Source organism: Bombus huntii, chromosome 10, assembly GCF_024542735.1.
Source record: "Bombus huntii isolate Logan2020A chromosome 10, iyBomHunt1.1, whole genome shotgun sequence".
Classification (NCBI taxonomy): Eukaryota; Metazoa; Arthropoda; class Insecta; order Hymenoptera; family Apidae; genus Bombus; species Bombus huntii.
Genome location: NC_066247.1, coordinates 930151 through 957251, shown reverse-complemented (window position 1 = coordinate 957251; position 27101 = coordinate 930151). Strand labels below are relative to the sequence as shown.

At 37.8% G+C, this 27101-nt stretch overlaps 2 protein-coding genes across 3 annotated transcripts in view; one reads left to right on the top strand and one right to left on the bottom strand.

The window, feature by feature from the left end:
• The window catches only part of LOC126870466 (uncharacterized), a 9183-nt gene extending 3268 nt beyond the window's left edge, over positions 1-5915 (bottom strand). The window contains exon 1 of the mRNA XM_050628221.1: positions 5095-5915. The gene's annotated coding sequence lies outside the window, so the exon portion shown is untranslated. The remainder of the gene's footprint in view (positions 1-5094) is intronic.
• Positions 2879-27101, top strand: LOC126870461 (protein unc-80 homolog). 2 transcript variants are annotated; one of them, XM_050628205.1, is made up of 52 exons: positions 2879-3169; positions 3265-3349; positions 3468-3570; positions 3913-3961; positions 5157-5183; positions 5922-5942; positions 6097-6242; positions 6335-6482; positions 6551-6782; positions 6934-7019; positions 7082-7165; positions 7238-7288; positions 7431-7561; positions 7641-7895; positions 7961-8136; positions 8206-8369; positions 8440-8582; positions 9833-9862; positions 11082-11211; positions 11353-11544; positions 11638-11779; positions 11879-12253; positions 12530-12977; positions 13067-13190; positions 13253-13445; positions 13537-13678; positions 13842-13951; positions 14026-14216; positions 14345-14560; positions 14644-14779; positions 14862-15131; positions 15205-15459; positions 15547-16036; positions 16110-16728; positions 16819-16999; positions 17101-17279; positions 17383-17631; positions 17692-17965; positions 18048-18355; positions 18463-18888; positions 18952-19170; positions 19250-19395; positions 19467-19794; positions 20014-20334; positions 20601-20835; positions 20898-21107; positions 21192-21542; positions 21613-21828; positions 21948-22031; positions 23992-24114; positions 25561-25709; positions 25935-27101. In XM_050628205.1, the coding sequence occupies exons 3-52, from the start codon at positions 3485-3487 to the stop codon at positions 26523-26525; spliced, it is 10452 nt and encodes a 3483-aa protein (XP_050484162.1). In that variant the 5' UTR covers positions 2879-3169; positions 3265-3349; positions 3468-3484; the 3' UTR covers positions 26526-27101. The 2 variants fall into 2 exon arrangements, with proteins under 2 accessions (XP_050484162.1, XP_050484163.1); XM_050628206.1 differs by lacking the exon at positions 9833-9862.

The following is a 27101-nucleotide window of genomic DNA, read 5'->3' as shown; positions in this document are numbered from 1 at the left end:
ATTCTGTCGAACGATCCGTCGATGAAAATCTGCGAACATTGCGGAGTGATAAGCTGCACTAAACCAGCAAATATTTCTGTCGAATCGCGAACATCACCACCTAACACCTCCTACTTTTTAAGTACGCAAATGTTTTCAGACGTAACCAGCAGTGGCGACGATGACCCGAGAACCTATCGACAAATAAGGAGAATTAATCCCAAAAAGGAACAAAGGACGAAACGCGTTGAAAAATATCGCAGTATGCAAAAGAATGAAAATCGTTCGACTTGCAAAGAGCAAGTAGATAATGGAAAAATTTATGGCTCGAGGGAGGTAAATCTAACTGTGAAACGGGAAAATAATTTCCACATAAATGCTCCTCAACGCATCGAAACTATGGTAGCTGAACGCGAACACGATAACACGATTCAAGAGACACGTTCTGTTCGTAACGCGATAAACACTAGAATATTAGAAACAAGTAAAACGGAGTTACCCGATCGCGTTAAAAATTCGCAAATGGAAAAGCCATCGGCTATCAAAAAAATCGTTAAGGCAACGACTAGAAATCAACTACAAGCGGAAGCTAACTGTAACTTCGAGGAAAAAGATAAAATTAAAAACGATCTCACTGTCGATTTTACAAATAATTCTTTGCACGGTAGATATTTCAATCCCGTAGACTATAAAGAAAAGTCCGTATCGAGAAATAAACTGGACGATTGGCAAACGTCGGACAAAGATCAGCTAAATTTCAACGAGTGTAATGAGAAGGTTTTAAGAGACATTCTGTATGAACATCCGAAATCCCGTATTGATGACTCGGTATCGCAAAATTATACATCTTTAAATAGCAGACAAAGCACAGAGAGTAAACAGAACCAACCAAACAACGTCATGAACGACATAACTTCGTCTGCTAATGAAGTGACGTACTTGGCACGAGAGTGTCCCGAATCAATAGAGGGAAGGAAGAAAGAATTGGTTTCGCAATTAGATGAGAGAACGTACGTACATTCTAGACAACCTATCAATAGACGCAGTTTCGTTCTACACAATGCACGGAATTACGATCCGTGCTTAAATTCAGAATTTTTAATACTCGACAAATTGATGGCATCGAATATGATCGAAAGGAATAGCGAGAAAAGCCCAAGAATCTCCTGCATCGATTCTCAAAAGCATTTGAAACATCCCAAACGCGTCGATCCTATTAGAAATATGAAACAATTTAGAAGTCTAACGTGTTTAATAGAAGATGATTCGTTAGAAAATTGTATTACAGCATCTCGTATGTTGGTACAAGCTAATGAAAGTAATACTACAGTTGTTAGTTCCTCGTCTGCCGAAAACATGATACGTGAATGGGTAAAAGTTCCCCAAAGTGCTAATTGTATTCAAGATGAAACGTATAAAAACTCGGATACTTCGAAACCTTCTACGATTGTGTTAAACGTAGAACCTCGTGCATTCTGGGCTAATGAAAAATCAATTTACTGTACAGAGACGTCTATCGATGGACAACGTAATCCAGAAGATTATAATGCGAAGAAAACGTACAAATCGTCGTCGAAGAATAAAACCAAACACCATCATTCGGATAAACGGACTATATCAAATATAATCAGTGGTAGTTTCAAGCTGTGGAATAGTAGAGACTCGATAAAAGATAAAATAAATACATCGAAACATATTGACATACACGGAAGCGAGAAACGTCTTAGGAAGCACTTATTCGATTCCTTTAAAAGTCTTAAGTCCATAAAATCCATGAAATCCAAAGAGTTACGTGGAAGTACTAAATCTTCGGGTTCTTTTGGAAATAGTTTATTTCCTAATATCCCTCCAAGTATTACCCGGCGAATCATTTACGACGAATCATCGTTAAAAAATCTGATACACGACGATAGAAGGTACGCAAACAATACGAAGGACATATTGTTGCTTTATCGGAAAGTTCTCGAAAGTACAGAAGAGATGGATTGGCAAAGCTTTCAACGATTCGTCGAAGACTTACATCCCAACAAAAAAAATCTTTGGCGCGATATTTGCAAAGTCATTAACAGTAAAGTGAAAAGAATAACCGACGAAGACGACGGCAGTGCGGAAATATGTATAGAGATCACCTCCACTCCCTTCGAAGAGGCGAAGCACGAAAGAAGAAAGTGCAGCAACGAGATCGTGTTCGAGATGGACATAACACTCGCAGACGTCGAGAGGTGTCTCAGTAGGAGGCAGCTACTATCCACGGAGAAAGAGCAGCTTGACACCCTTAAGAGAGCCAGTGAAGTTATTAAAGTTCGAAATGATGACGTTTGTAATATTGAAGTAGCCTCTAATCAAGCTGAATAAGCAGTCTTGCATGCTTTCAATTTCGCTTCTACGTAATCCGATTACCATCTCCTTCACAGTTCCCTCTCGCCATTTCTTTCGTACTTCATTTTTGTTCTTTTTTGCATACAATTTCCGTAACTCTACTTTTTATAAATTTCCGCCAAACTCTTGACATTGCTGAATAAAATTTGACATATAAGAAATTAAACGACTCGCGTGCTCTATTTTCTTAGCATTAGAGCCCCTAAAATTCGAAGAAACAGTAATGTTTCAAGATGCATAATGCTTGTAGCAGACTGGTACGAAGTTGGTTTTAGGTGTAGCGTACCGAATAAGCTAGATCGGTTGATCCCAAAGTGAAAGATTTGGTTGATGCAAGGTGGGCTAGGTGGGTAAATGGGTTGGTAGGGGAACCGTGTGGAAAGGGTGGGTCGCCCCTGGTAAAGTAGGGGTGGTCCAGCAAGCAGATTCCTGGGCTGATCGATGGAACGACCGGCGCATTGGATTTTCCAAGAGTAGCGCGCGCATTCTCATCCTTTCCAACAGCATTACATCCACCGTGTCTTTCAGTTACTCACGATCCTGCCGTGGTGGTGCATCCACCTTTCGGTGAGTGCATACCTGCTAACGAGAGAACGATGCAACTGTGTCACTAGGCCGTATGGCACGTGATCCTGTCCTTGCACGGTGCTGCTCTTCTTTATATCCGTGGCGACGTCCAACGATCGCGACGTATCGGGAATGCACTTCTTGAATTTTCGAGAAAACGTGCGTAGTGCGTGATCTACTTCTTCCACGAAATTGTTCTCGTTCTCGTTCGATTTCACCTCCCCCGTTGCTCTCGACCGCAAACGTAAGTAGGTATCTACGTAGCAACGTTCCACGTCCAAATGGATGAAAAATAGATCGTTGAGATATTCAGAGAGAAATTGATTTATGGGATGACAGGGTGAGCCTAAGTGTGTTTATCGTAACACAAAAAGACCGGCTGATGTCGCTAGGAAGTGAACGGAAGGATATTTGCTATTGTCAGGTGAGACACGTGGTGTTCAGATCCTATGATAGATTGATTACTCTCTATCGAATACCCGTTAGATTTTTTTTTCCTTCCTTTGCTTCTCTGTGTAACGTAAGTGTTCAAATGATTTTAGACGTTTTCACTGAAAGCATGCATAAACGTCGGTCCGTCGATGGGAATGTACAGGAACAGGCTTTGCCCATTCCAGTTCAGATGTTCCTTTGGCGACAATTGAGGTACAATATTCTTCTACGCAAATCGATCTAATTTGTCGATGATGAATTTACTTTCGTTCGAAGGAAATTAATAAATCTCAATAGCGCTAACAACGATGTCCAATATTTCTTGGAAAAGATACGTAGCTAAAATGCGTTTTGACAAGTCAGAAGCTTTAACGAGCAACGCATCGTTTAAATTATTGCGTAGCACGTAAAGATTATGTAAAGACGTAGAGTATTATGCAGATCGTATATTCATATTTGTGCCAGAGTTGTTAATTTTTGTCATTCATTTGCAACGTATAGTACACTATATCATATATTTAATAAATACAATATACTATAATTTGCATATTACAGGCCGTTCATACGTGCGAAACTTGGCAAGCTTCACGAAGCATCTTGCACGGTAAAAATTCATACCTTCACTTTTATACATGTCCTTTCTATAAATGAGGTTGTTGAAGAAAGCAAACGATATAAACGGGTATATATGTGCCAGCGAATGTGTGTGTGCGCGTTTGTGTGTGCGTGCGCGCGCGCGTATGTACGTGTGTGTGTATGCATGTGTGTATAAAATGAACATTACAAAAGAATTACGATGTTTACGAATTTTGTTTGCGAACTAATTTTAAAGCAAGAAATTCCAAGAAATTTTATACGATTCATACGATTACAATGTCTTAGGACGTGAGACACGATGTTTCTGACATATTCGTCCACAGATTCGAATGAAAGAACTTTCAAATTGTAGATATGCTTCTGCTCCACTACCAAAGGGGGAAACGAAACATTGTTTTATCCGAATTTTTGCTTTCGTGATTGTCCTCGATAAATTTGTTGTGCTTTTTGTTAGAGGTTTGCCTTATGTGTACGGAGAAGGTGAAAATTTAATAAATTTGAATTCTTTTTTCTTAATTCCAATGCAATTTTGCAAATACAAAGTTAATATAAAGGTTAGTATGTTTCTAAAGTCGTGCAAATCAGAGTTCAGACAGTCAGAATATACGTTCTATGAGATTACCATTACAAATTTATCCCGATAATAAATATATGAATAATAATATATTCAAACGAATGAAATTGCTTTTTATATCCGATTCGTTATACAGAAATTTTTAACTTGAGATTAATAATAAAAGGAGAATTTCTTACATGAATATTCATTATATTAATAAAACTTTTAGATTCACTGTCTTTATCATGCATCTCTTTGCAATTTAAAATATTTATAATCAAATGCAAGAATTACAGGCGAAATAAATAAACTCGTACCAACTTGCTGCAAAATATTTTAAACGGAGAAATAATTATTAACTGTAATCTGAATAACTAATTTGCGCCATGTTGCCCGAAACATTTTATACAAGCTTTTTTGCACTCATGGAATCCGAAGCTTTGATATTATAGATTAAATGAATAATTACAAAGAAAAAATATATAAATATGAAATTGATGTTATGGAAGAATATCGCAGGATTTCATGCTGTGCAAAATCCTTATCAACCATATCCTGTCAGCCTTTTGTTTTCCAATACCTACCCGACTACCTGCACTAACAATGTAACCTCCTCCACGCTGCCGCCTCCACGTGTCACCTGCAGTTCTGTCAACACGCGCCAGGCCATCATGTAAGTTCGCTAAGCCTGATACCTGCCTGCTCCCATGTTTGCCAACCTATTTGTGCAATTATGTACTCTCTAATTATTCTGGTTCAATTACTAGAGAGAATTCACTATTTATAAAAACTATACTATCTATTTATTCCTTTATTGCATGTCTCTTTACTATAAATACGAATGTTTGCTTTATTTGCAGTATCAAACAGCTTTTTCAATATTTAATCCAATTATCTCTGTTATATATTGTTGCGTACATTATTTTCTAGCTCAACTTCAAACTATATCTTGTATATATTGTGATATTACCTTCCTTACGCCTGCGGTTACTATCAAAACCAAGTGGACGTAGTCTCAAATTAATAAACTAATTGGTACATTGCAAGCTGATACGCTTCGTTATTTTTGCCAAGGCGTTTTGATATGAAAATTGTAATATCGATTGTCGTGAAATTTTTATATTTTCTCAATAACACGCGTTCAGTGATGAGTAGTGGGTTTGTATAGTAGAAAAGATACCTCTCTTGGGGAACTGTAAGCACTGACTTTTCTGAATGACACACGTATAATTTTGTTACTTATGCGATGCAATGACGTATAATTTTTAATTCGCATCATCTACCTTGCTTGTTGTATTCTTTTCTTCTTATTCGTTCTTCTCATTGTTTTACGACTTTTCAAACTATTTTGCAATGTGTTCAGAGGAATAAGCTATTAATCATGATCGTGTGTTTCTTAATGCATATGTAGGAGACCAAGGAAGCTTGTACGGTTGGTATAAGAAGTATTTCACTATAATACTTTCCATTGTAGATATTAAATTTTGCCTCTTCTTAAATATCGTTTTATTACGTCTTCTGTAATTTAATTACTCGATGTGCAAACCATCAAGTTTTCTAAACGACTTTTAAATGATCGTTGATAGTCTCTGGAGAAGGTGTTAGTTCAGAATCTTCACAATGATTTAACACCCTCTTTGAGCCTGATACTGGGCACTGTGCCACGATGGCGTTTGATCCAAACCGCTCTTCCCTACATTCTCCATGCCACGGCCAATCTCTTGCACAATAGGTGAGTCGCCCACCTTTATGCTTCCCTTTTCAACAATTTTATCTAGCTTTTGCAATTCCATTTTACGAGAATCGTTTTGATTAATCATAAAGGAAGGATTTTCAAACCCTTGGAGCCATGGAAACAACTCTTCTTTACATTCTGCATTGGATACTTCTCGACGCTGCCGAAGAATGTGCCGAGACAGATGCCGACCCAGGAAATCCCTTTTACTATTTATTTTCTATACCTACCATGAGCGTAAGTGATTTGCATCGAATGAAAGAAAATAATAATTTAATAGTTTCTCATATTTTTTCTTCTTACAGCTGTTCGTCTATCTTTTTGCGCCGCTGTGTAATCATCTGAAAGATATTGACTTTAAAGCAAATTTACGTTTGGAAAATGGTTTGAAAATATGGTCGGCTATGTACGAATGTCGTCATCCAGATACACCTTGCTTCACTACTCACTGTCGAATTAAACCACAGGCTTTATGGAGTCGTTCTTTCAAGTATTACAAGCAACATCAAATGTCAGATGATGTGTTTGTCGGAGGAAGTGAGTGAATCTATTTTATAGTATTTCGCATGGCACGATACATAACAATATATATTATAATATATATTACAATAATAATGTATATAATATATATATATATTATTGAGTAACATAATATTCTGTAATACATATTATTGAAAATATTTCTTAGACGTGGAAAGTCCACCGAGTCAATCTGTTAGTGCGTTTTCTGATCAAAGTGCAGACAAGTCTTCGACGAAACAGTCGAACGATGATGTAAGTATAAAACATTGCTTTAGAATCAAAATTATGATAATTATGATTTGTATTATTTCCAGAACATTTGGGTATCGTCGCCAAAGGACACTGTTTTTCCAGAAACAATCCCCGAGGAGAGCTCTGGTGCCGAGGATGAGCACGTAGTGAGTATCTAGAATAAGCAGCTTCCTCTTAATTTCACTTTGATCGATAAAATAATAGAATGAACGTATCAGGTGATCTTCAGATTACCGTCCCTCAGCGAATCGGAAAAAGCACTAGACGGGGTAAGGATGATTTCGAATTCTATTATTTCGGCAAAATGCTAATTATTCGGACGCACTGATGTTAGTCCTCTGGCATTGAAAATTTATAGTAGTTACGATGTCAATATACACGAAATACACGACTCGTGCATTATTATTTCAGGGAGAAGCCAGTATCTTTCATGTAGCTATGGGCAGGGCAACTGGTTTCTCAAAGTTAACGATAGAACAGGTCACAGCAATTTCGACATTGGATACTTGCAGACAATACCAGGAGAGATCGACGATCGCAGGGTTAGACAATTTTTATAAATAGGTTCATTATCATTGAAGCTTCACTATGGTATGACGTAATAGAGTATTCATTTTTTAGAGATACGGAGAAAGAAAAAGAGGATCAGCCTCATAAAACGGAAAAAGAAGCGCAAGACACGTCGAAAATGAAAGGTTCTGTGGAGCAACGAGGTCCTACCGATTCAAGTGGTGTAGGGTTGACAAGTAGTTGTGCTGCTATCGATGGAGACGTTCGAGCCGCTACTTTCCTCGACGTAGCTGTGCTTAGGTGCCTTTTTGTTCCTCAATGGCAGGAAGAAGGTGTATATTGGGCTCTACAATTTTTATACTATAGGTAATTATTTACCGAAGCGCTTTGCATATTTAGAATGACATTATATAAAAAAATTGTCTATACAGATTACGTATGATGAACGAAGAAACATCGGTACAACAGATGCCACGACGCCGTAGTAATTCTTTACCAATACCTAAGATAGAAGTGTCGATTTATCAAAGTCCGGAAAGTAAAAAGAAAGATGTATCGAAGGATTTTATGGAAGTACCAGAAGTTCGAGACGTCACCTTGTTAACTGGTACATGGAAATATTTCTTAGCTTTCTTCTGAAACTTCGAACCTTGTGCTTCTGTTTCACCTATCACAGGTCACGATGGTGATACAAGTCATACAAGACGAGCCAGCGAGAAATCAAAGAAAAGAATGAAAATGGCTGACCTCAAAGCATTTGTCGAAACAAAATTGTTATCGAAATCTGAAAAAGCGCTTGAAAAAATTGGTCAAGATGATTCGAAAATGCTGTTCGATCAGGTAACAAATTAAACAAAATTCTCAACCATGGACTACCTAAGACAATAATAGCAATCAATCTTATTTCCAGGACAGCCATAGAAGCCTCGACACGGGGGATGATAATTTAACACGACCTACTTCGACAGCGTCGAAAATCTTTGAAGCGAAGGACATTGATCGTATGAAACATCCAACGAATTTAATAAAAGGAAAAAGCATGCCAAGTTTAAGGTACGCAGTACGGGTTGCAAGTAAAACTAAACATATATCGAAATATTCAGTTTTACAAAAACTTCTTCTCCTTGACTATAAGTTTTTCTACTTGTTCATTCGTACTCACATACACCGATATTCAATTTCGTATTTTATACCATAATATTGCAGTTTCAAATTTCTTACGAATCTTCGTCTCAGCATTTTTAATTAATTTCAACTTTCTACCTAGTAATTTATACGTATGCGCGTACGTATGAACTTTTAGTTACGTTGTCAGTAATTTAAGCAATCAGATTCAACAACTATTTTATGCTACAAGGAACAAGCGTTTCTTAGATAAATAATTGTTCTCTTTGAACGTAGATTATAATCAGTGTTGGGTAGCATATCGTGTACGTATTGACTTTTAATATCAATTCTACACGAAAATGGCATCTATCTTTTAACTAGTTGCTAAAAGTTCACTGTCTAGACACATTTCACTTATCTATCATATATTTCTCGGACTCGTAGATCTACAGTAGAAGCGTCAATTTATCGATATAGATATTGATATTTTAGATAGATGCCAGATTTATTTTTTTATTTACAATAGTTTTTAGTACTTGTAGGCGAAGTAACGTATTACGCTCATTTTCATTATTTCTTGCAATTATTACTAGCACGATCATAAATCATAATAGAATTAGAACAAATTAGCAGTTTATTAATTTTATATTTATTATTATTGTCGATATAGGTATTATTGTTATATAATATTTCATCTTCCAAGCGTACTTTGAAATTTAATTTTCAGGCATCTCTTTTTCTAATTTCTAATAAGATTTTCGATTAAAACATTTCCTTAGAAAGTTGTAAATGCATCCTTTTTTAACTTGTATTTCAGCAGCTATTTCAAGCTATAGATTTCAGAAAGAAAAGTTCATTTTTTACCCAACACTGACAATTATTTTTCAGCTGTACCTAAATTCTTATAGATAATCCCAAAACTATGTTATTCTAATGAATACGCAGATTCTTCATGATGGTAGAAATCGCAAAAATCATTATGCAGGAATTATCAAAAGATTCAGTACAAAATAAGACTTTACGAAACCTCGATTTTTACCCTTATAAAGAGTTTGCCTACTTTCATTCGTAACACAGTTTTGTTCATTCTGCATAATTTGATAAGTCCTTGGTTAAAACTTATGCGTAATGTGTTTCTCTGTGTGTCTCTCTCTTCTCTCTCTCGTTCGCCTTTTCACCCCTGAACTCGTACTCAGCTGCTTGATTAACGAGCTGACCGCGGGAGGGTAAGTCATCAACGTCACTCGGAGGAAGTTCCGTACTGCAGCTCGGTTTACACGCTTCTTTTACGAGCTTCCTGCTTCCGGTAGGGCGCACAATTATCCTTTAAACACACACCACGCCCTAGCCGCCTCGGCACGTTAGCCAGAAACAACGGATACCGTAAACACGCCGTTTCTCGCGCTTATTTTTCAAACTTATCCCTCACAAGGACCAACAATTACGATATTAAGAATCGCCAATCGATCGTATGTCTTACGCCCATTTACTGGCTGCAATTTACTACGATACTTGATTGCTAGCCACGTTTAAAACATTAATGTCGGTATACATAAGTTTTAGCGTGGAAGTTTACAATATGAGTAGGTGTACAGGTCGTACATTTTAAGCGCGTTTCAATCGAATATATTCCAATTACTAAAAAAATTAATGTGTAAAATAATCGACGCTTTGTACAACAATTCGTTCGAAATCGCCTTTATCTGTTTTATAACTTTTTTAATTGCATGACTAAAGAACAATACATCGTTCACGATCTTTTTACTCTTGAGTTTGTAGTCCTATTTTGTTTTATACGCGTAGAATTTTGCCAAAACTTTGTTCACTGATCACAGAATATTCTACATACGACGTTCACTACTGAATCTAGAATAGGTTCATCAGTGGCTTAGATTTTTTGAACTACGTTCTATTTGCTACTAGAAATTGTGCAAGTGTATACGTTTCGGACCATATAATATAGCTGAAGATTCAATTTGTGATACAACCGGCAAGAAGATATATACATATACATTTCCAACATATATCGTTAATACGATTTTCTATCAAACTAAATTTTAACCAAAAAACTTGTATTTCGTACCTTCAAATTTTTATTTCGAAGAAGTCATTCTTCTCTCCTGCTGTATCACGAGTCCCCCATTGCACATTGTACACGAAGGTACGATCTTTCCCTTGGCAAATTACTCCATATTCTTCGATCACATATATTTAAGTCACGAAAGTATTCAATTTCACAATATCAAGATCGGAAAAACGTACACAGTAAAATATGGTTAAGGAACACATCGAGCATGCAACGTGGAATGGCAAACGCACTGAAGTAGATAAGAACCTTAGAGGTCAGACCGTAGTGCTTGGCTAGGACTCACAGTGTCCGATGGCATGGAGAGAGTTGATAGAAATATCTGCTATGCCCGGTTTCTGACGAGTCGTATTTTGTAGGTACGTCGGTGATACTCGTATCGAGAGGAAACAAAGTCGATTTTATAGTCAATCGTACACCGCACCGAACCCTATCATCACTGTCACAGAACACACGCCTACGCCATCCCCAGATTACATGAAGCGACAGGTAAGAAACATTATAGCTTACGCTAAATTTGTATACTTATAGCGATCGCAAGTAAGGCTTTCTTATTACTATTATTTCATTGTTTCTGTAGTTTGTACCAAATTGCAATTATAATAGATATTATTACGGTGTCCTTTATAGGGTTCAATCGATAGTCAATTAGATGCTATCAGTATGCACGGTAGCCGTTTAGATTTTGAAAGGAAACCCAGTCTTACACGGTCGCAGACAGATTCTAATATTACTTACGCCAGCGACGAAATACCGGAAGCACCTGGCTCCTGTTGTTACATCACCAAAGAAGGCGATATCGATCTGCAAGTCGTTTTAAAAGTTGGTACTGTTTTACTACACAGCACAGTTTTGCTTTTATCTGATGTATTTTGCAAGGATTACTTAGTAATCGCATTTTTAATTTTTTACCAGGCCGTACACTCGGTCGCCTTGAGGGATGGCAATTGTTGCACTTTACGAGTGTGTGAAAATATATTAAATTTAGTGGAGCTTTTAATAGATATGGGAGTGATGAAGCAGTGTCTTCGCGACGAAATTACGGGTAGCATAGCTGGTGAATACAAAATGTCTCGTAGTGTACATACATTGCATTTACATAAGCCTTTTTACAATCTTTTATATTATTTCATTTCTTTATCGAATACTTTGCCAGAATCTGCAACGGCAGGCGAAAAAACGGAAAGCGGAAAAAAGAAAGATTCCCCCGAGAACGAGCAAGAATACCGACAAGATCTTTCGGAGGAGTCCAAATTTTCATCTCACAATCTTTTGATGAACTGTGTGATCAGAGTACTGAAGCATTTAGGCTGTCCGCACGGCTGCTCGGACAGAATACGCGGACCGCAGACGGATTTCTGTCGATCTCAGGGACAAACGATTCTCAGCAAATTGCATCGAGCCAGTTCGAAGCAATTTTCTCGGTTCCTGAGAACAATGGTGCGGGAACAACCGATATCGGAGATTTTGGAATTCTTTCATGCATTCGTTGGATTCTGCTTGGATCCAAGTTCGTTATTATCTCCACTTAGTGAGTAAATCGAGAGGAACGAACAATGGCACGGTGCACGCTTACGATATTTCATTCCGTTGCAGAAATGCTTAATAAAATGCCGATTATAATTGGTGCGAAGCTCCAAATTAATTTTCAAACGCAATTAAAAAAGATTCGTCGCGTCCTCGATGTTGCAATATTTTTGCAATATTTTATATACGCATTGTATTGATTATTTTGTTACTCTTGATTTTCAATATTAGCAAGAATTGAACTTGATAGAAGAGACTCAGGATGTTTTGTGGTTGGTAGATCAGAAACGAGGATGCAGCAAATCACCAGAAATCGGCTCGCAAGGAGGATACGCGACGAATTTTGGTGCTAATTTTATGGGAACTACCGGAGCTGGTGGTGGTACTGGTAATTCCTCTGCGACTGCCGCTGCCGGTACCGTAGCTGCAACAACTACCGGAACTGCAGCAGGATCGTACGGGCTTAGTAGTCACGGTGCTCGTGGCATAGAAAGCCACATTTTCAATTATGTTTTCAAAGCCCTAGTTACGCGATTCATAAAATCGATAAAGGAGTTGAAGTCGCAAGAAAACGTAAGTTTGTACTGCGATCTTCGGCAATTTATGTCATACGTTAAAGAAGTCCATGGAGGTGCTTTTCGCCGTGTCGCTCTAAGTGGAATCTTAGACTCTGCCGATCGACCTAACAAGCGATGTAACAGCAATGTTCAAACTACCCGTGTTATTAGGTAAAGAAAGATGCAAATATATTTTCTAAAGCACGTGGAAAGAGATGAAATGTAGAGAGTACAAAATGAAAATGCGTAAACACTTTCAGGCATATACATCAATCTGATTTGGAGGAACACGCAGATATCGGCGGGGATACCTGTTACACCGTGGACGATAGAGGTACCAGGAAATTTCTTTTCAAAAAACGGAGTACATCTTCAACTTGTGCAGTATGTACATCGAATTACATATATTATTATATTATCACTGATTCTTCATTTTGATAATGTAGTTTACATTCATGCAGAGTCTTCTTGAAACGGAACTAAGCGAAGAGAATGCGAAGATTAGTCAAAGTCCTCTGGGAAATTTGAGGAAAAAGCATCACATACTTACTCCACGACAAAGTGAACGTAATTTAGGAATAGAATCGTTAAGTTCTGGGAAAATTCGAAAATCTACTCGCTTTCAAATCGGTGGCATAGGTAGAAATTATTAAAGTTTTCAATTTCCACTAATAATAAAGCAATAAAATCTGACCATGTACAAAATTATTACGAGCATATAAAATTTCAGTCAATTGGTTTCGAAGGGAATATGGTAGAACTGATTCTACTGATAGCCACGAAAGTAGCGAATCTCCAACAGACGGTAATTTCGTTAGGCAATCCAGTTTTCATTATGGCCATCATCGTAGTGGATCTAGGTCGGGACGTGGGTGAGTCCGTTTCCACAAAGAACTACAAACTCGATTAGATTCGAAAATTTCTTTCTACGTACATACGTATGAAAGCTATTAAATTTTATTTTACCTCTTAGTATTAGCTTTTAACATAAAATGTTAGGGTTTCATTGTAATTACAAACATTCTATTTGCATAGCGTTGGCCTAACTTTGCAAAAAGCAAAACGTCGAATGGAAGATCAGTTGAATAAAATCGGCTTCGGAAAGAGTAAGAAAAAGGAAAGTCTAGAAGAGGTACCAGGAAGCTGTAAGTGATCGATTGTTCCGTAATTTTCTGTCGTGTTTTTAAATTTACCTAAAATACGATTGTACTGCAAATAGATTTCAGCAGAAGGAATTCTATGGAATTTGGCGAAGCTTCTAGGGAATCTGAATTCGTAGTGTTGAAAGAGAGAAGGCTGGTACCCCGTAACGCCGTCTACGATGGAATGCTAAGATTCTCATTCTTATTGGAGACATGCCAACCGGGTTCGGTTCCTGATCACTATCTTATGGCGGCAATCTTAGATCTTGTAAAAATATTTTATTTTTTACAATATTAAATCATTCTCAAACTTCAATCGTCGAAGAAATCGCTCATCTTTTATATATTCGAAGTGATTAACATTAAGGAAATCGCCATATATGTATTTTTCTGTAGCCTTATGCCCCGGTGGTCGCACGAGCTTCTTTGTTATTGGAATGTGCCCATTTTGTTCATCAATGTAACAAAGGGCAATGGCCAACCTGGATGAAAGTGAATTCTCCTCTGTTTCGTCCATCGGTTCCCATTAATAATCGAAATGCATCTACAGTGCTGTCGAAAATTCACATATTGCAACGTACTGCTGGAAAATTATTTTATCAATGGGCAGAGGTATCTGATAAGTATTGATATTCACACAGAAGAAACAAATCTTTGCGAAGAAGAATACATTCGATAATACGCGTGTTTAACAGGCTCTTGGGACAAGATTAGAAGAATTATTGCTGGAAGATAAGCAAAACGCCGATCAAATGATCGCAATCGTATCTGATGAAAATAAACAAAGAGATTTAATTATCGAAGACGAGGAGGAAGATTTCCTCGACGAAGGTAATCGTATACATAATCTTAAGATACAATTGCAAAAGAATTAACTTGGATAAGTAAGGAGAGATGTTCATCGTTGTTTCAGCTAGCATAAATGGCTATGGATCTCAATGTCCAATGGCGTTACGCCTTGCAGCCTGTATTCTACTTCTGGAAGTGACAGCGTTTCTAAGAGAAACTTACCAAACTTTGCCAAAATTTAATAAACTTCTAACAAAAGAACGACCACCACCTTGGGAAAGAATGTACAGCAGAGAGGCAAATCGACGATGGAGCATGGCACTTTCTTCGATGGGTCATTCCCAAACGTCGGCTCAAAGTCTTCAATCGATCGTAGGTGATCGTGAAGTAGCTCGTAAGTACAACAAAATCCTGTCTTATTTATGCCTCGTTCCCTTTAATTTAACTCCTCCAAATTATATTTTAAGCGGAACGCAAGATCAGTTTCGTGCTTTACGAACCTGATAACGAGTCAGAAGGTAGTAGTAAATCGACTGTTACTATCCAAGGAGAGGATTTTCAAGGTACTGAGAAAGACAAGGCCAAACGAGTGCAGCCACCTCAAAGTCGACCGTTTCTCCTTCGTCGTGGGACGGCGGAAAATGCAACTGGTTCGTTTAAAAAGCGAAGTTTGAAACTCAGACGTGGTACCAAAGAAGGCAAAGATACGGAATGCGAGGCTTGTGAGTATACTCTGAAAATATGTTCTCCAATCCCTATAAATCCGGGTGTGTTCGATAAAAATATTAATATTACCGTATCTTCGTTAGATACGGTAAAACGGGCAGATTCGATACAGTCGAAGAGAAAAGTGAGTTCACTGTCGGATAAAAGCGACACCTCCGAGCCTGGTTTCGGAGGTGAAGTCAGCGGAGAAGAATCTCCGGGAATTCCCGTCGACGATCAACTACCGGAGAGTCCCAGCGACAGCAACGAAACGGACGAGACGAATAAAAATTTCCCGTGGATGAAAGTCTTGATACAGTTCACCAATTCGTTCAACTTTTACTGTTCTCATCAGAACTTTTGTCATCCGTATTGCCACCGGCGTCAAATGCGGGCGTGTAGCAGGTTGATGAAGTCTATAAGGAAAATTTATGGAGAAGAATTTGGGATCCTCAATGGTACAGGAATGTTTGACTTTGACACTGATAAAAAGGAAGCGAGTAAAAAGGAGAAACGCAGCCGGAAGGTTTCGGAACAAGCGAGTACTCAAGTGTCGCCTGTGCGTAGAAAGGATAGCGTAGGGAAAAAATACAAGTAATTCTTATGATATTTTCTATACAGAAATATAATTAAACTTAAAATCCAAGTGTTTCTATTTCTTAAATAGGATCGAGAAGAACATGGATGGATCTCAGTCGGGTAGACTGGCTCAACGAGATTCGTCGAAGGATTTGGCTGACCAAGATTCAGAGAAAGGGAAAGAATCTTCGAAAAAGCGTGCAGACCCTGATAGAGAAAATTCACCGATTCTGAAATATTTAAGAACTCAAGTGAAGGACATATTTCATGCACCGCTAGCTACTTTGGTGAAAGGTGCGGTAGTAATGACCGAGGAATTATTCGTGGACGTTCTACCCGTTGCGTGGGAACTTTTGTTAGAATCGAACCAAGAAGTCGCAGCGTCCGCCGCGTCGCTTTTCATAGTCGGGGCTGTACGAGCTCCTAACCAAGCCAGCGAATTGATGCACCATGGTCTTCAACATAGTAGCACGAGCGTACGAATAAACGCGATACTAAGGTTTCAAGTGTTATGGAAGCTACGGTATCAAGTTTGGCCACGTATGGAAGAAAACGCTCACCTCACGTTCAAGGTTCCTCCACCTGGCATAGAGTTCACGTTACCCTCGCCAAAAATCGGTATCGAGTCATTGCCCGTCGTGGATCCACCTTGGATGCCACAAGTAAAAACAAAGGTGGAGGAAGTGACTATTAACCAGGAACATCATGTAAGCCTGAAATAAGCGTTGAAATTGTAGAACACCTTAGAATTAGAATTTTCAGTAGATTAAGTAGAATTTACTACAACTATTACTTAGAGGTCCCTGGTGACGGCAACGAAAACTCGTAAGAAGCAACAAACTGAACTCATAAAAAGGGCTTTGCAGGCACAAGACGACAAGAAACGCGAAGAAAGGGAAAACTTTTTGATCACTACCATACCGATTACCGTGCAAGCAGCATACGAGCCCAGCCCTGTTGGGGATGATCATGACGAAGGTAATGCCAAGTGCTTTCTCTAACCCTCGAAACTCGGTCAATGCGATAAACGATCGCGCTGAATTCCCGTCTCTACATTTAAAAATCTCGTGTCTCTGTAGGAAACGTTGGGGACGAAGATGGTGGTGAAACTATACAAAGAAACACGTCTCATCATGGCCAATCTGCACCTTCGTTATTCCCTTCTTCCTTATGCTCTGCAATCGTACAAATAATTCATCTACTTGACGATGCCGCCGTTTCGGACGATGGAAGCGCTGTTTACGAAGTCGCATATCAAGTAAGCAGTTCACCATTCGATTAGTCGTACAAATATTTGTACATATCGTCGACAAATATTTTTAATCAAAAACTATGGGATGGTGTTTTTAATTTTACTATAGGTAATCTGGAATTGTTTGGTAGAAGATAGTGCGCTATTCTTGCGTTACGTTTTGGAACGTCTAACCAGAGAGAAGCAGGAATTGATGTTTAAAATCTTGCGACATCTTATTCGGTTTGTGCCGAAGCTCCCTCAACAGGCTGCTTTTGCTTTGTACAATTACATCATTGGATATGTTATGTTTTACGTACGTTCTCCGCACGAAGAAGGACAAAAATTGATCGGAACAGCACTTTCCATTCTATGGATGGTAAGTAAATTTAAATTAAAATTCGAATCGAGGAGCTCTGAGAACGTTTGTTCTTTACAGGTTGTGCACAGCGTCCACGGAATAATGTTCAAAGATTTGAAGCAAATATTACGGAAGGAACAATGCGATGCTTCGATCTTGTTAACCGCGAACGTCCCATCTGCAAAAAGAATCGTAGTTCACGGTCCTCAAGATCCAGACGCAGGAGGAATTCCCTCGCAGTTTCCGGTGCAGGAAGACACGCAATTTTGTCAGATACTGCAAGAATCTTTAGACTTTTTTAGTATCGAGGAATCGAAACAACGAGAGTATTTCCTTGTTGACTACAAAACACGTTTGTACTAATCACATCTTTCTATAATTCTAGCTCGCGATTTACGATTATTTTCGTCACGCGATTACGATTTGCGTTCCAGATCAAATTCGCAATCCGTCATCGTACGTTCGAGATTACTATTTCTTTAAAGGTAGATCGCAATTTTCGGAAATCGAGTTGGTTCACATGAAACCGGAGGACGCATTCAACGCTTTGCAGCGTCAAGAACTTGTTCACAAGTTCGTCGAAATTGGCAAAGTCTTGTTAACGTGGGCAATCTTGAAAAATGTCGACATGGTAGTCCAAAGAGTGGTCTTTCTTCACGAAGAACTAATGAAGCTACCTTCTTTCCCAAGAAGAGCACTGGAGGCGGATTTGGACTTGTACAAAGGCGGTGAGATCGGCAGAGTAAGTAAACTTCTATTCTACTGCATTCAATGATACAGTCTATATGTACAATGTACGTGTGTATATCGTGGGAGAATTATATGAATTATAATTATTTCTTTCGTCAGGAGCTTCTTGGTCTAGACGTGATGCACAAATTTATGTGGGTGAAGCTGATTGCCAGGATGTTCGAAGCGATGGCAGGAAATTTTGCTTATTCAGGGGATATTCATCTGTTTCTAAACGTATTAAACGGTGCATTGATTCTGCACAGCGAAGATTCCTGTATTTTGCGTTACGTCATAGCTACGTACATCAACGCCGCGCATAATTTCAAGAATATCTTTTCAACGAATGGCTATTTGCTAATTATGCCAACGTTGTTGCAATTGTATTCGACTCATCAGACGAACAAATTGGTGACAACTACCGTAGAGTACGCTGTTAAACAGTTTTATCTCATGAATCGAAAGCCGTTCATTCTTCAAATGTTTGGGAGCGTTTCCACCATACTGGACACGGATGAGACCAGCATCCATGGAGAAGCGCACAAGGTATATCGTACAATCGTATAATATTGCCATTATATTCGTCTAACTTTCAACAATTGTTTAAAGGTTCCCTCGGCGTGTCTATTTAATTTATTATTGAGTCTGGAAACTCCATCGCCGGATCCTTTGCACATAGATGAATTGGTTAAAGAAGAAAAGCCTCTAAAAGCTATCGATTTTTGTTATCACGATGAGAACGAAATGGTTACCGTATTAGATTGCATATCTCTTTGCGTGATGGTAATAGCTTACGCTCCTGATTCCGTGAGGGGTCAACAAATGCTGGTGAGGCAAATTTAACTAGCTGTATTTAAAAATTATATGTTCCGTAAATATCCACGATTAACCTCCTCTAATTTAACAGACCATATTGGAAGCGATACTACCTTGTTACGTTCAACAGATACAATCTCCGACTTACAACAAAGAAGGAAAAACCGAGAAAGAAATAATACATCAGTTGGCCATAGCTGTGAAGACCTTAGTGAATAATTCCGAAGCACTCACAAAGTAAACATCGATTTTCGATCAAAAGTTTTAGTTTTTAAGTACACGTATGTCGATGCATCGAATTTTTTCAGATATTACAACGGACCGCAAAAGTCGAGCCCTGAGCACAAGGGTTCTAGTCAAAGAAATTACGGCAAGGGTCCGTATTCGCCTGGTTTTGACTTCGAAGATGAAAGTCAGTCTATCAAGTATATAGAACATTCTAGAGTGCGAATCTTCTACGATCGAGACAACGACGATGCCGAAAATTGTCATAAAAATGAGTTTCGAGGACCACGCGATATGCTATTGAACATGGTAGGAGACTTTGTAGCTCGTTGCTCGGCTCGTTTGGTAGAATTGAACAAGAAATCTCAGGATGGCAAGACGATCGAATTGTTGGACTCCAAATGCCATATAGTAAGTATTTCGTTCTCGCTTCTACGTTTTACCAATGTTCTATGCGTACACTATTTTCTCATAGAATAAAAATCCAGCCTTTTAACTAAAATCTTCGTTAATTAGTCTTTCAGCTATTTGGTAACTTATTTATTCCATCTCTGTAGAATTTTTCATGTTTGTTATTAACATAAGAACCGTATGGCAAAATGAAATTGTAATGTAATGGTTCGTTAATAGCGATTAGCGGACATTGCGCATAGCCTGTTGAAAATATCTCCATACGATGCTACTACGATGGGTTGTCTCGGCTTGAGAAGATACATGAACGATATTTTACCTTCGACCGATTGGTCCAGTGACGATATGAGGCCTGCACTGACAAATATTTTAAGAAGACTGGACAAAACGTTTAGCAAAATACATAAAAAAGCTTCGATAAGGGGAAGCACCGATTGGGCTGCAGCGAGCAATATTTTGAAAGGAGTTTACGAAACATTGGCCAAATGTCCTTACATCGCCCATTTCGCATATTTAAAGGCATTACTAACCACTTGTCAGGTATCGTAATTATTTTTATCGTACATCTTTGTAAATATATGAAAAATAAATTCTAAGTCGAATATTTATCACAACTCAAAGTGGATAATAGTAGATAACATCGTCGTTGAAGTGTAGTTTATTTACATATTTAAGTGATTATTACTTAATGAAGTGATTTATGCCTTACGAACTTAGGTACTGAAGAATTAATAATAGTAGCGCAGCAATAATAAGTAGCGCAAAAATAATAATTTTATTAATTAGAAGCTTTAATTTATCTACAGTCGTTGATCATTGGAGATACCCCGTCGGAGTATATATCAGCTTCCTCAGCCGCTTTTATGAGTAAAATACCTCCGCAACATTTTTGCTCGACGGTGCTTCGACTGATAGCACTCTACGTTATATCTCTTGGAGAAGGATACCTACACGCTATGTTTGCAACTCAGACTCGAATCGAAAACGTGCTTCTTAATTTATTAATACCGTTGTTTCTACGCGTGGGAACTGGAAGAAAAGGTAACATTTCGGCAAAACTGTCGAAAATGCTAGAGACCGGAAAAGATATTGTTATGTTTCAGACGTACCAAAGCTGAGACAGTCGGATATAAATTTTGCTTTAACCGCGGTATTAAATACTTTATGGCCACCTACCACGAAGACTGTGCCAATAACTTCACAAAATATAAAGACAACGACAGACATGAGAACGGGTAGTTTAACGTTTGTAGCGAGAGATTCAAAGACTTTAACTAAAACGTCGTTAACGTTGTATCAAATTGCCTTTCTAGGTAAGCGATCGAATAATTTTCCAGTAACTTTTATACCAAACATCTACGATAGTTATTTTATCTATATTCTTCGCTTTCTTGTAGCCTTAAAAATAATGACGATATGCTTCGAAACGGAACTGAAAACCGAATGGCCAAAAATTTTACGCACAATGCGTTTGTTGAACAAACGAAACGAGGCTTCCACTTATCTCTGGAACTTTATAGAATTCGTAGTAACTCATCGAACCGCTTTGTACATTCAAATGCTACCGTTCATCGTTCACAAGATCGGTCAAGCACCCATTTCAGAGCACGAGAGAAATATGCAGACCACCATACGAGCAAAGATTAGCGGCGATACTAAAACGGTACCAAAGTCACGTGGTACTCTACTGGCTGATCTTATACACGAATTGAAGAACTTGAAAGAAGAAATAGAAGATCGGAAATTTGGTTGGTAGGACAAATTACGCGATACGGTCGGATCACTTTGATTCGTTGTCAATAGAAGACTGGTTTATAGACGAAATACAACCAGAACCGAAGAAGAGTGTCCCGGACATGCATACTGCGACCGAAGGGCAATCTCGCACACAGAGACTATCGTTGATCGATCTTTTAACCGGGGATCTTGGAACCAGGGGTCACATGAATCATCAGACAAATTCAAGTGGTACCATTAAAACAACGCAACCGAGTCAAGTATCGGCGCCACCAAATGGTATACAAACTGCACGTGGTACGTTTTTATCACTTGTCACATCGTAAATTCGTTCGATAGAACTTCGCAAAGAGTTTTAACAAATTTTCAGTGGCGGTGGAATTAACGTTGATATTTCCATTTTATTGATATTTCAGGATCGAGTACAAGCGGAGGTTCCTCCACCCTCCGTGAAGCTTGCGAAGGTATCGCCGAGCAGCAAGGGGAACAACTACCAACAGGTATTTCGTTTCTTCCGAAATTGTTAATATCAGTCCCGAATTTTAAATATTAACGGTGCGACTGCAAGCCTCTCATAAATGTTTCGCTGTTTTTCTAAGCGATTAAGAGACGTTTACCACAGTTGGATCGAGCCATTGTCTATAGGGCACTGCGAGGAAATTTGCAAAGCTCTTGTGACACCTTGTTCTTTTTGCTTCGTAAATAACGATGCATCGTTTCGTTTCGTTCCCTGATAGCGAGGCTTGCGACGAAGCGTCTAAATATTTTTCCCCTTTTTCGAATGCAAATTCTTTTGTTTCGAAGTCTAAATCTTATTACGTGTAACCACTTAACTCGATTTCCATCGCTCACACTTTTAATTTTCCATTTTCCATCGTTCGGGCCTCCCTGTTTGGTCTTATATTGATCATTGCGTTGCTTCCATTGCTAGCTAGGGGACGGAGGTAAGCGGATTCTAATAGTAAATTCTGCTACAGTCTATGATAAACGTCCTGCTGGTGTGTTTCCCCTATCACGCTTCTCCATATCTCGTAATTTCATCTAATCTTGCTCACTTTTTCTCCTCTTCTATATTCCTTTTGATCATATCTGTTGCTAACTATCTTTGTATTATTTCCGTGAACAGAGATTCGATCAAATTATGTGTACGATTGTAATTCGATTTGTGTACGTATGCACGTTAAAAAAGTTTATTCCTCGATGTACATTTCTGTGTACGCTAGCGGACAAAGCGTTATCGAATTTCTCGTCTTCCCTTTGAAAGCAAGGTTTGAACTTGTTTACCGTGTGAATTCATCCTTGTAACATATAACGAACAAGTAATCGTAAAATGGCACTACTTTAATCCATTAATCGGAATGAGTATATACACATACATGTATAGTACATATTTCGTTTAGCGTGTATCCCATATATTTCGTACATCTTGTTTTTCATGTACTTTATGTGACGATATGTTCTATATAACATATAAAGATCGATCGACGGAAAAGTTGAGGGTGATGTCCGAGCCTTATAGGTATAAGATTCGATCATTGCCCGCTACTATTCATACCGAGTCAGCAAACAATTTGACGAGCTTGATTTCATGAAACCTTAATCGGGGGAAGAGTATTTATTATGAAAAATAGAAAAATCTCATTTTCACGGTATGTTCCATTAGATTATTCTATTATTACTGCTATTTTCCCTTTCATGTTTCTGTACACAGCCGTAATAAATAAGTATATATGTATATATATACTTATACATATACATATAGCAGTAATTAGACAATGGTAATGTCCAACAGTTGGTATCCTATTCATTGTTGCATAGTTGTATTTCATTAAAACGTAGTTGCTTCGACTTTCTCGTTTGCTTTCCTCTCCTTACCCGATCACACGATCTATCTGTAATTCGAATCTAATTCTTTCACTACAAGCTGACACAGTCGATTTGTTTATCAAATGAAAGAATGCTAATAATTCGCGTTTGCGTGGGCGTGTACGTACGCTTGAACACTTTATACAACCTTCATGTTTCTCCATCGATACTGTATTTTTCATTTTTTTTTTTTTTTTTTTTTTTTTTGCTCAATAAGAGTCTTGCTTACATAAACGTTTAAACACAATTTCTCACAGGTCTTCCATAATCGAAGCAACCTCGTCAAGAGTCAGGGAGAAAACACGACTACTTACATAGTACATTATACTGTTTCATATTTAACCGTTTCGTTTCAGATTTCCCGCTGATTAATTCTGTTATACAGATATCCTATTTTTCAAAACTCGTAATTTTCCATTAAATTGAAATAATTGAGCCGTGAAAGTAGACTATACTTTCCGTACGTTGTATAACGCACAATATTGAATATTAATGCTTTAGTAGAATTCAAATGATAACAATAAAACTGTCACCTGGTATGTCTCATTTGTCGTCTTTCCCTTCATTCTCGACGTTAAATGTGGCATGTTTCAGATAAATCCCAACCATCTTCTACTAGCGATGAACGTAACCATGTAAAGCCTCATCCTATATTAACTCATCAAAAGGCGCCAAAACTGCGCTTTCTCTCCTCCGTAGAGTTTAGGCACTCATCAGGTAAATTTCGAGCGTGTATTATAAATAAATAAGTTATAGTTACGACAGATCACGATATTACCGATTTCGTGAAAATAGCATTAGCGATTTACACGAAAATGTAAATAATAATTATAGAAATTAATATGTCTACTAAATTGATATGTGTTATACAGATAGAAACATTTATGAATCCGTATATTACGATATCTAAATTATCGGATAATGGATGTTTATAATAATAATAAAGCTGCATTACAATGTTTAACAAACGCTAAAAGAAATTCAGACATTGAGATTTTCAATAGAATTTCTATAGATCAATCTGTACATACATACATGTATGTATGTATACATATATTTGCAACGTAGAAGTATAGAGATAACAGGTCAAATCGAAGTTTAACAATTTTTTGTTCCAATTTTTTATATTTTATCGAATATGCATATTGATCTAACCGAAACGTAGAATATAGTATGATGAAGGGGTTACCATTAGAAAAGATTCAAGTTAATCCATTTCATTCGTTTCATTTATCTTTGTAAATACAACAAAATCTTCCGATGATATAAATCATTAGCATGTTTAATTATTTTCTATTATATCTTATCGTATATCATACTTCGCTTCATTATCATTTGCACGGTATTTTTATCAGCTAATACAAATAATACAAAAACACGTACCCTTCTGCCATACCTATGTTAATCATATTTATCGTATTTAGCGATACTAGATACACTTTTAGTAACAAGATAAAGTAATTAAAGTAACCATTGTGAAAAGTACACTCTATACATACAATATTGTACACTCTCTATATCTCTATATTGCCCCTCTCTTTTCTTGTTTGATTCCTTTCTTTGCACATACATACGATTGCCAGATGCTCGCTCTTCTACAGTCCTTCCAAGCTTACTTGTTTCAAATTATAGCGAACAAAACGTACTACAACATAAATATGCATATACAAATCAGTTACATGACTAAGCTTCTAATTGTAAAAGTACTACAGAAAAGAAAAGAATATTACTTCCTTTATGGGATATGGTTACGAGCATGACTTTCAATAAATTCACTGAATATTTCATTTCTTTTAAAGCGCCTTTAAAACAGAATGTATAGTGTACAGTGTACATATGTAATGCGATGCTAAAACTCTATTCTTATATTATATGAATACATTATACGTATCAAAGATAAATACGCGAAATGCGATTAGGATTTAATATTATTCGTATTTCGATCTATAAATTAGATAAAAAAAGGAATAATCGCTTAATAAATATTTATTCATGGTAGAGATAGTGCGATGTTAAGACAATTACATTTCACGAAACGTAATTGTTATTTGAAAAACGCTTCGGGTTACAATTTGTAGTTATGGAAGAGCAGCATGGATAGATTGTAGAATAGAGAGTAGAATTTTATGCGCAAAGAGAATTAATCGCGTGTTATTTTAATAGGGGAAACCGTGACGAGCCAACTCAGTCCAACCAGTCCAAACGAGGACAGTTCAGGCGAATCCCGCCCAGACAAACCTCGATTACAACGCTCTATGGGTCAAAGCAAGAAGACTTTTCGATTGCGAAAGAGTCGAAGAAGTCACGTAGAAGTAATAATATGTATACAGCTGTAGAAATATCAGATATTACTGACAGTGTTAAACGATATTACGTTTAATTCGATAATCGTAACGATTCGAACGGTTTAAGAATTTTAAGCACATCTTATTTGCTTTTAGATGCTTTTATTTGTACCTGTATTTGATGATACAGTTGAGTTAATTTAAATATTTTAGGCACGATCCTCACACAATGATTTGGAATTTAATTTTCAGACAGTGCAAGCGAAATCAGAACAAAGTAATAACGTATCACAACCAACGACCCAGTCATCGATACTAACACCACCGATTCCAGTGATGGAACCGTCGAGCTTCAGCATCCCCTCCGATTCGTCGTCGATTCGTTCAAGAAGAAGTTCGTCTATCCGACAATCGGACTGCGAAAAGGGCAGTAATTTGCTGAGCGATCAGCAGCAAATGCATTCTAACCTTCACCATCACCTATACCATCACCATCATCATCACCATCACCTTCACCTTCAAACATCAGATGCTTCATGGGACGAAGATACATCCAGTACGTCCGGTTATCGTGAGTCGTACAGTATGCAATTGGTGTCACTAGAAAGCAGCAACAATAACACTCGTCCAATTCAAGCACCGCCTTTAGCATCGCCAGATTTGAACGACATGCCCTCGACTAGTAGCACTACGACTCACATTTTCGAGGGAAGCTCGCCAGATTGCTCTATCAACGGAAGCGGAGGAGAGAAAACTGCATTGTTAACAGCTAGTCAAAGAACAACCTCTCAACATTCTCTGTTGATGGTTTTCCCGAATCAAGACGAAGATACGTTGATCTAAGGCAATTAACGAATATAGTCGATGTATACCATGACGAGACTGATTAAAGCGTCAATAACCTCTAATTGCTAACGGGAAGTCTCGCAGTACATATCCATGTGCTAGTATTATTTGCCACTTGAATCGTTCTTTCAATCTCGATTTAATATACGATACCTTTCTTTTCCAATATGTTTAGGTGTTAATAGGAAGAGAGTACTATTTTCCGTATAAGAATAAGCGCGAATGGCACGTACCGTCGATTACCGTCAACAAAAAATTGCGTTAGCAATTAAAGGTTTAGTCGAACACGACAATGTAGAGAATTTTCGTAACGTAGAACGACTGAGAATTAAGAAACTGATCTAATACGGTGTTCAGAGTTTTCAATAATGTTCTCCGTTGACCGGAAAGACCAATTAAAAATACATATGTTGAGAGCCTAGCCTCGTGGTCACGGAATATGTACTTTGTAATACTTCGACGAGCGTAGCGAAATTACGACCACGTGGATGATTAGGCCTAAATATTTGTATGTCACGACTCTGTAAAAAACGAACATTTGAAATAAAAATACTTTAAGAGAATCACAATGAA

Bases quoted from the DNA above. Each gene is read 5' to 3' on its own strand.
- LOC126870461 (XM_050628205.1), top strand. From the start codon at position 3,485: ATGCATAAACGTCGGTCCGTCGATGGGAATGTACAGGAACAGGCTTTG. The intron at 14,217-14,344 runs GTAAAAATATTT...ATTTTTCTGTAG, and splicing joins TGGCGGCAATCTTAGATCTT to CCTTATGCCCCGGTGGTCGC. The intron at 21,543-21,612 runs GTTGGTAGGACA...ACTGGTTTATAG, and splicing joins AATAGAAGATCGGAAATTTG to ACGAAATACAACCAGAACCG.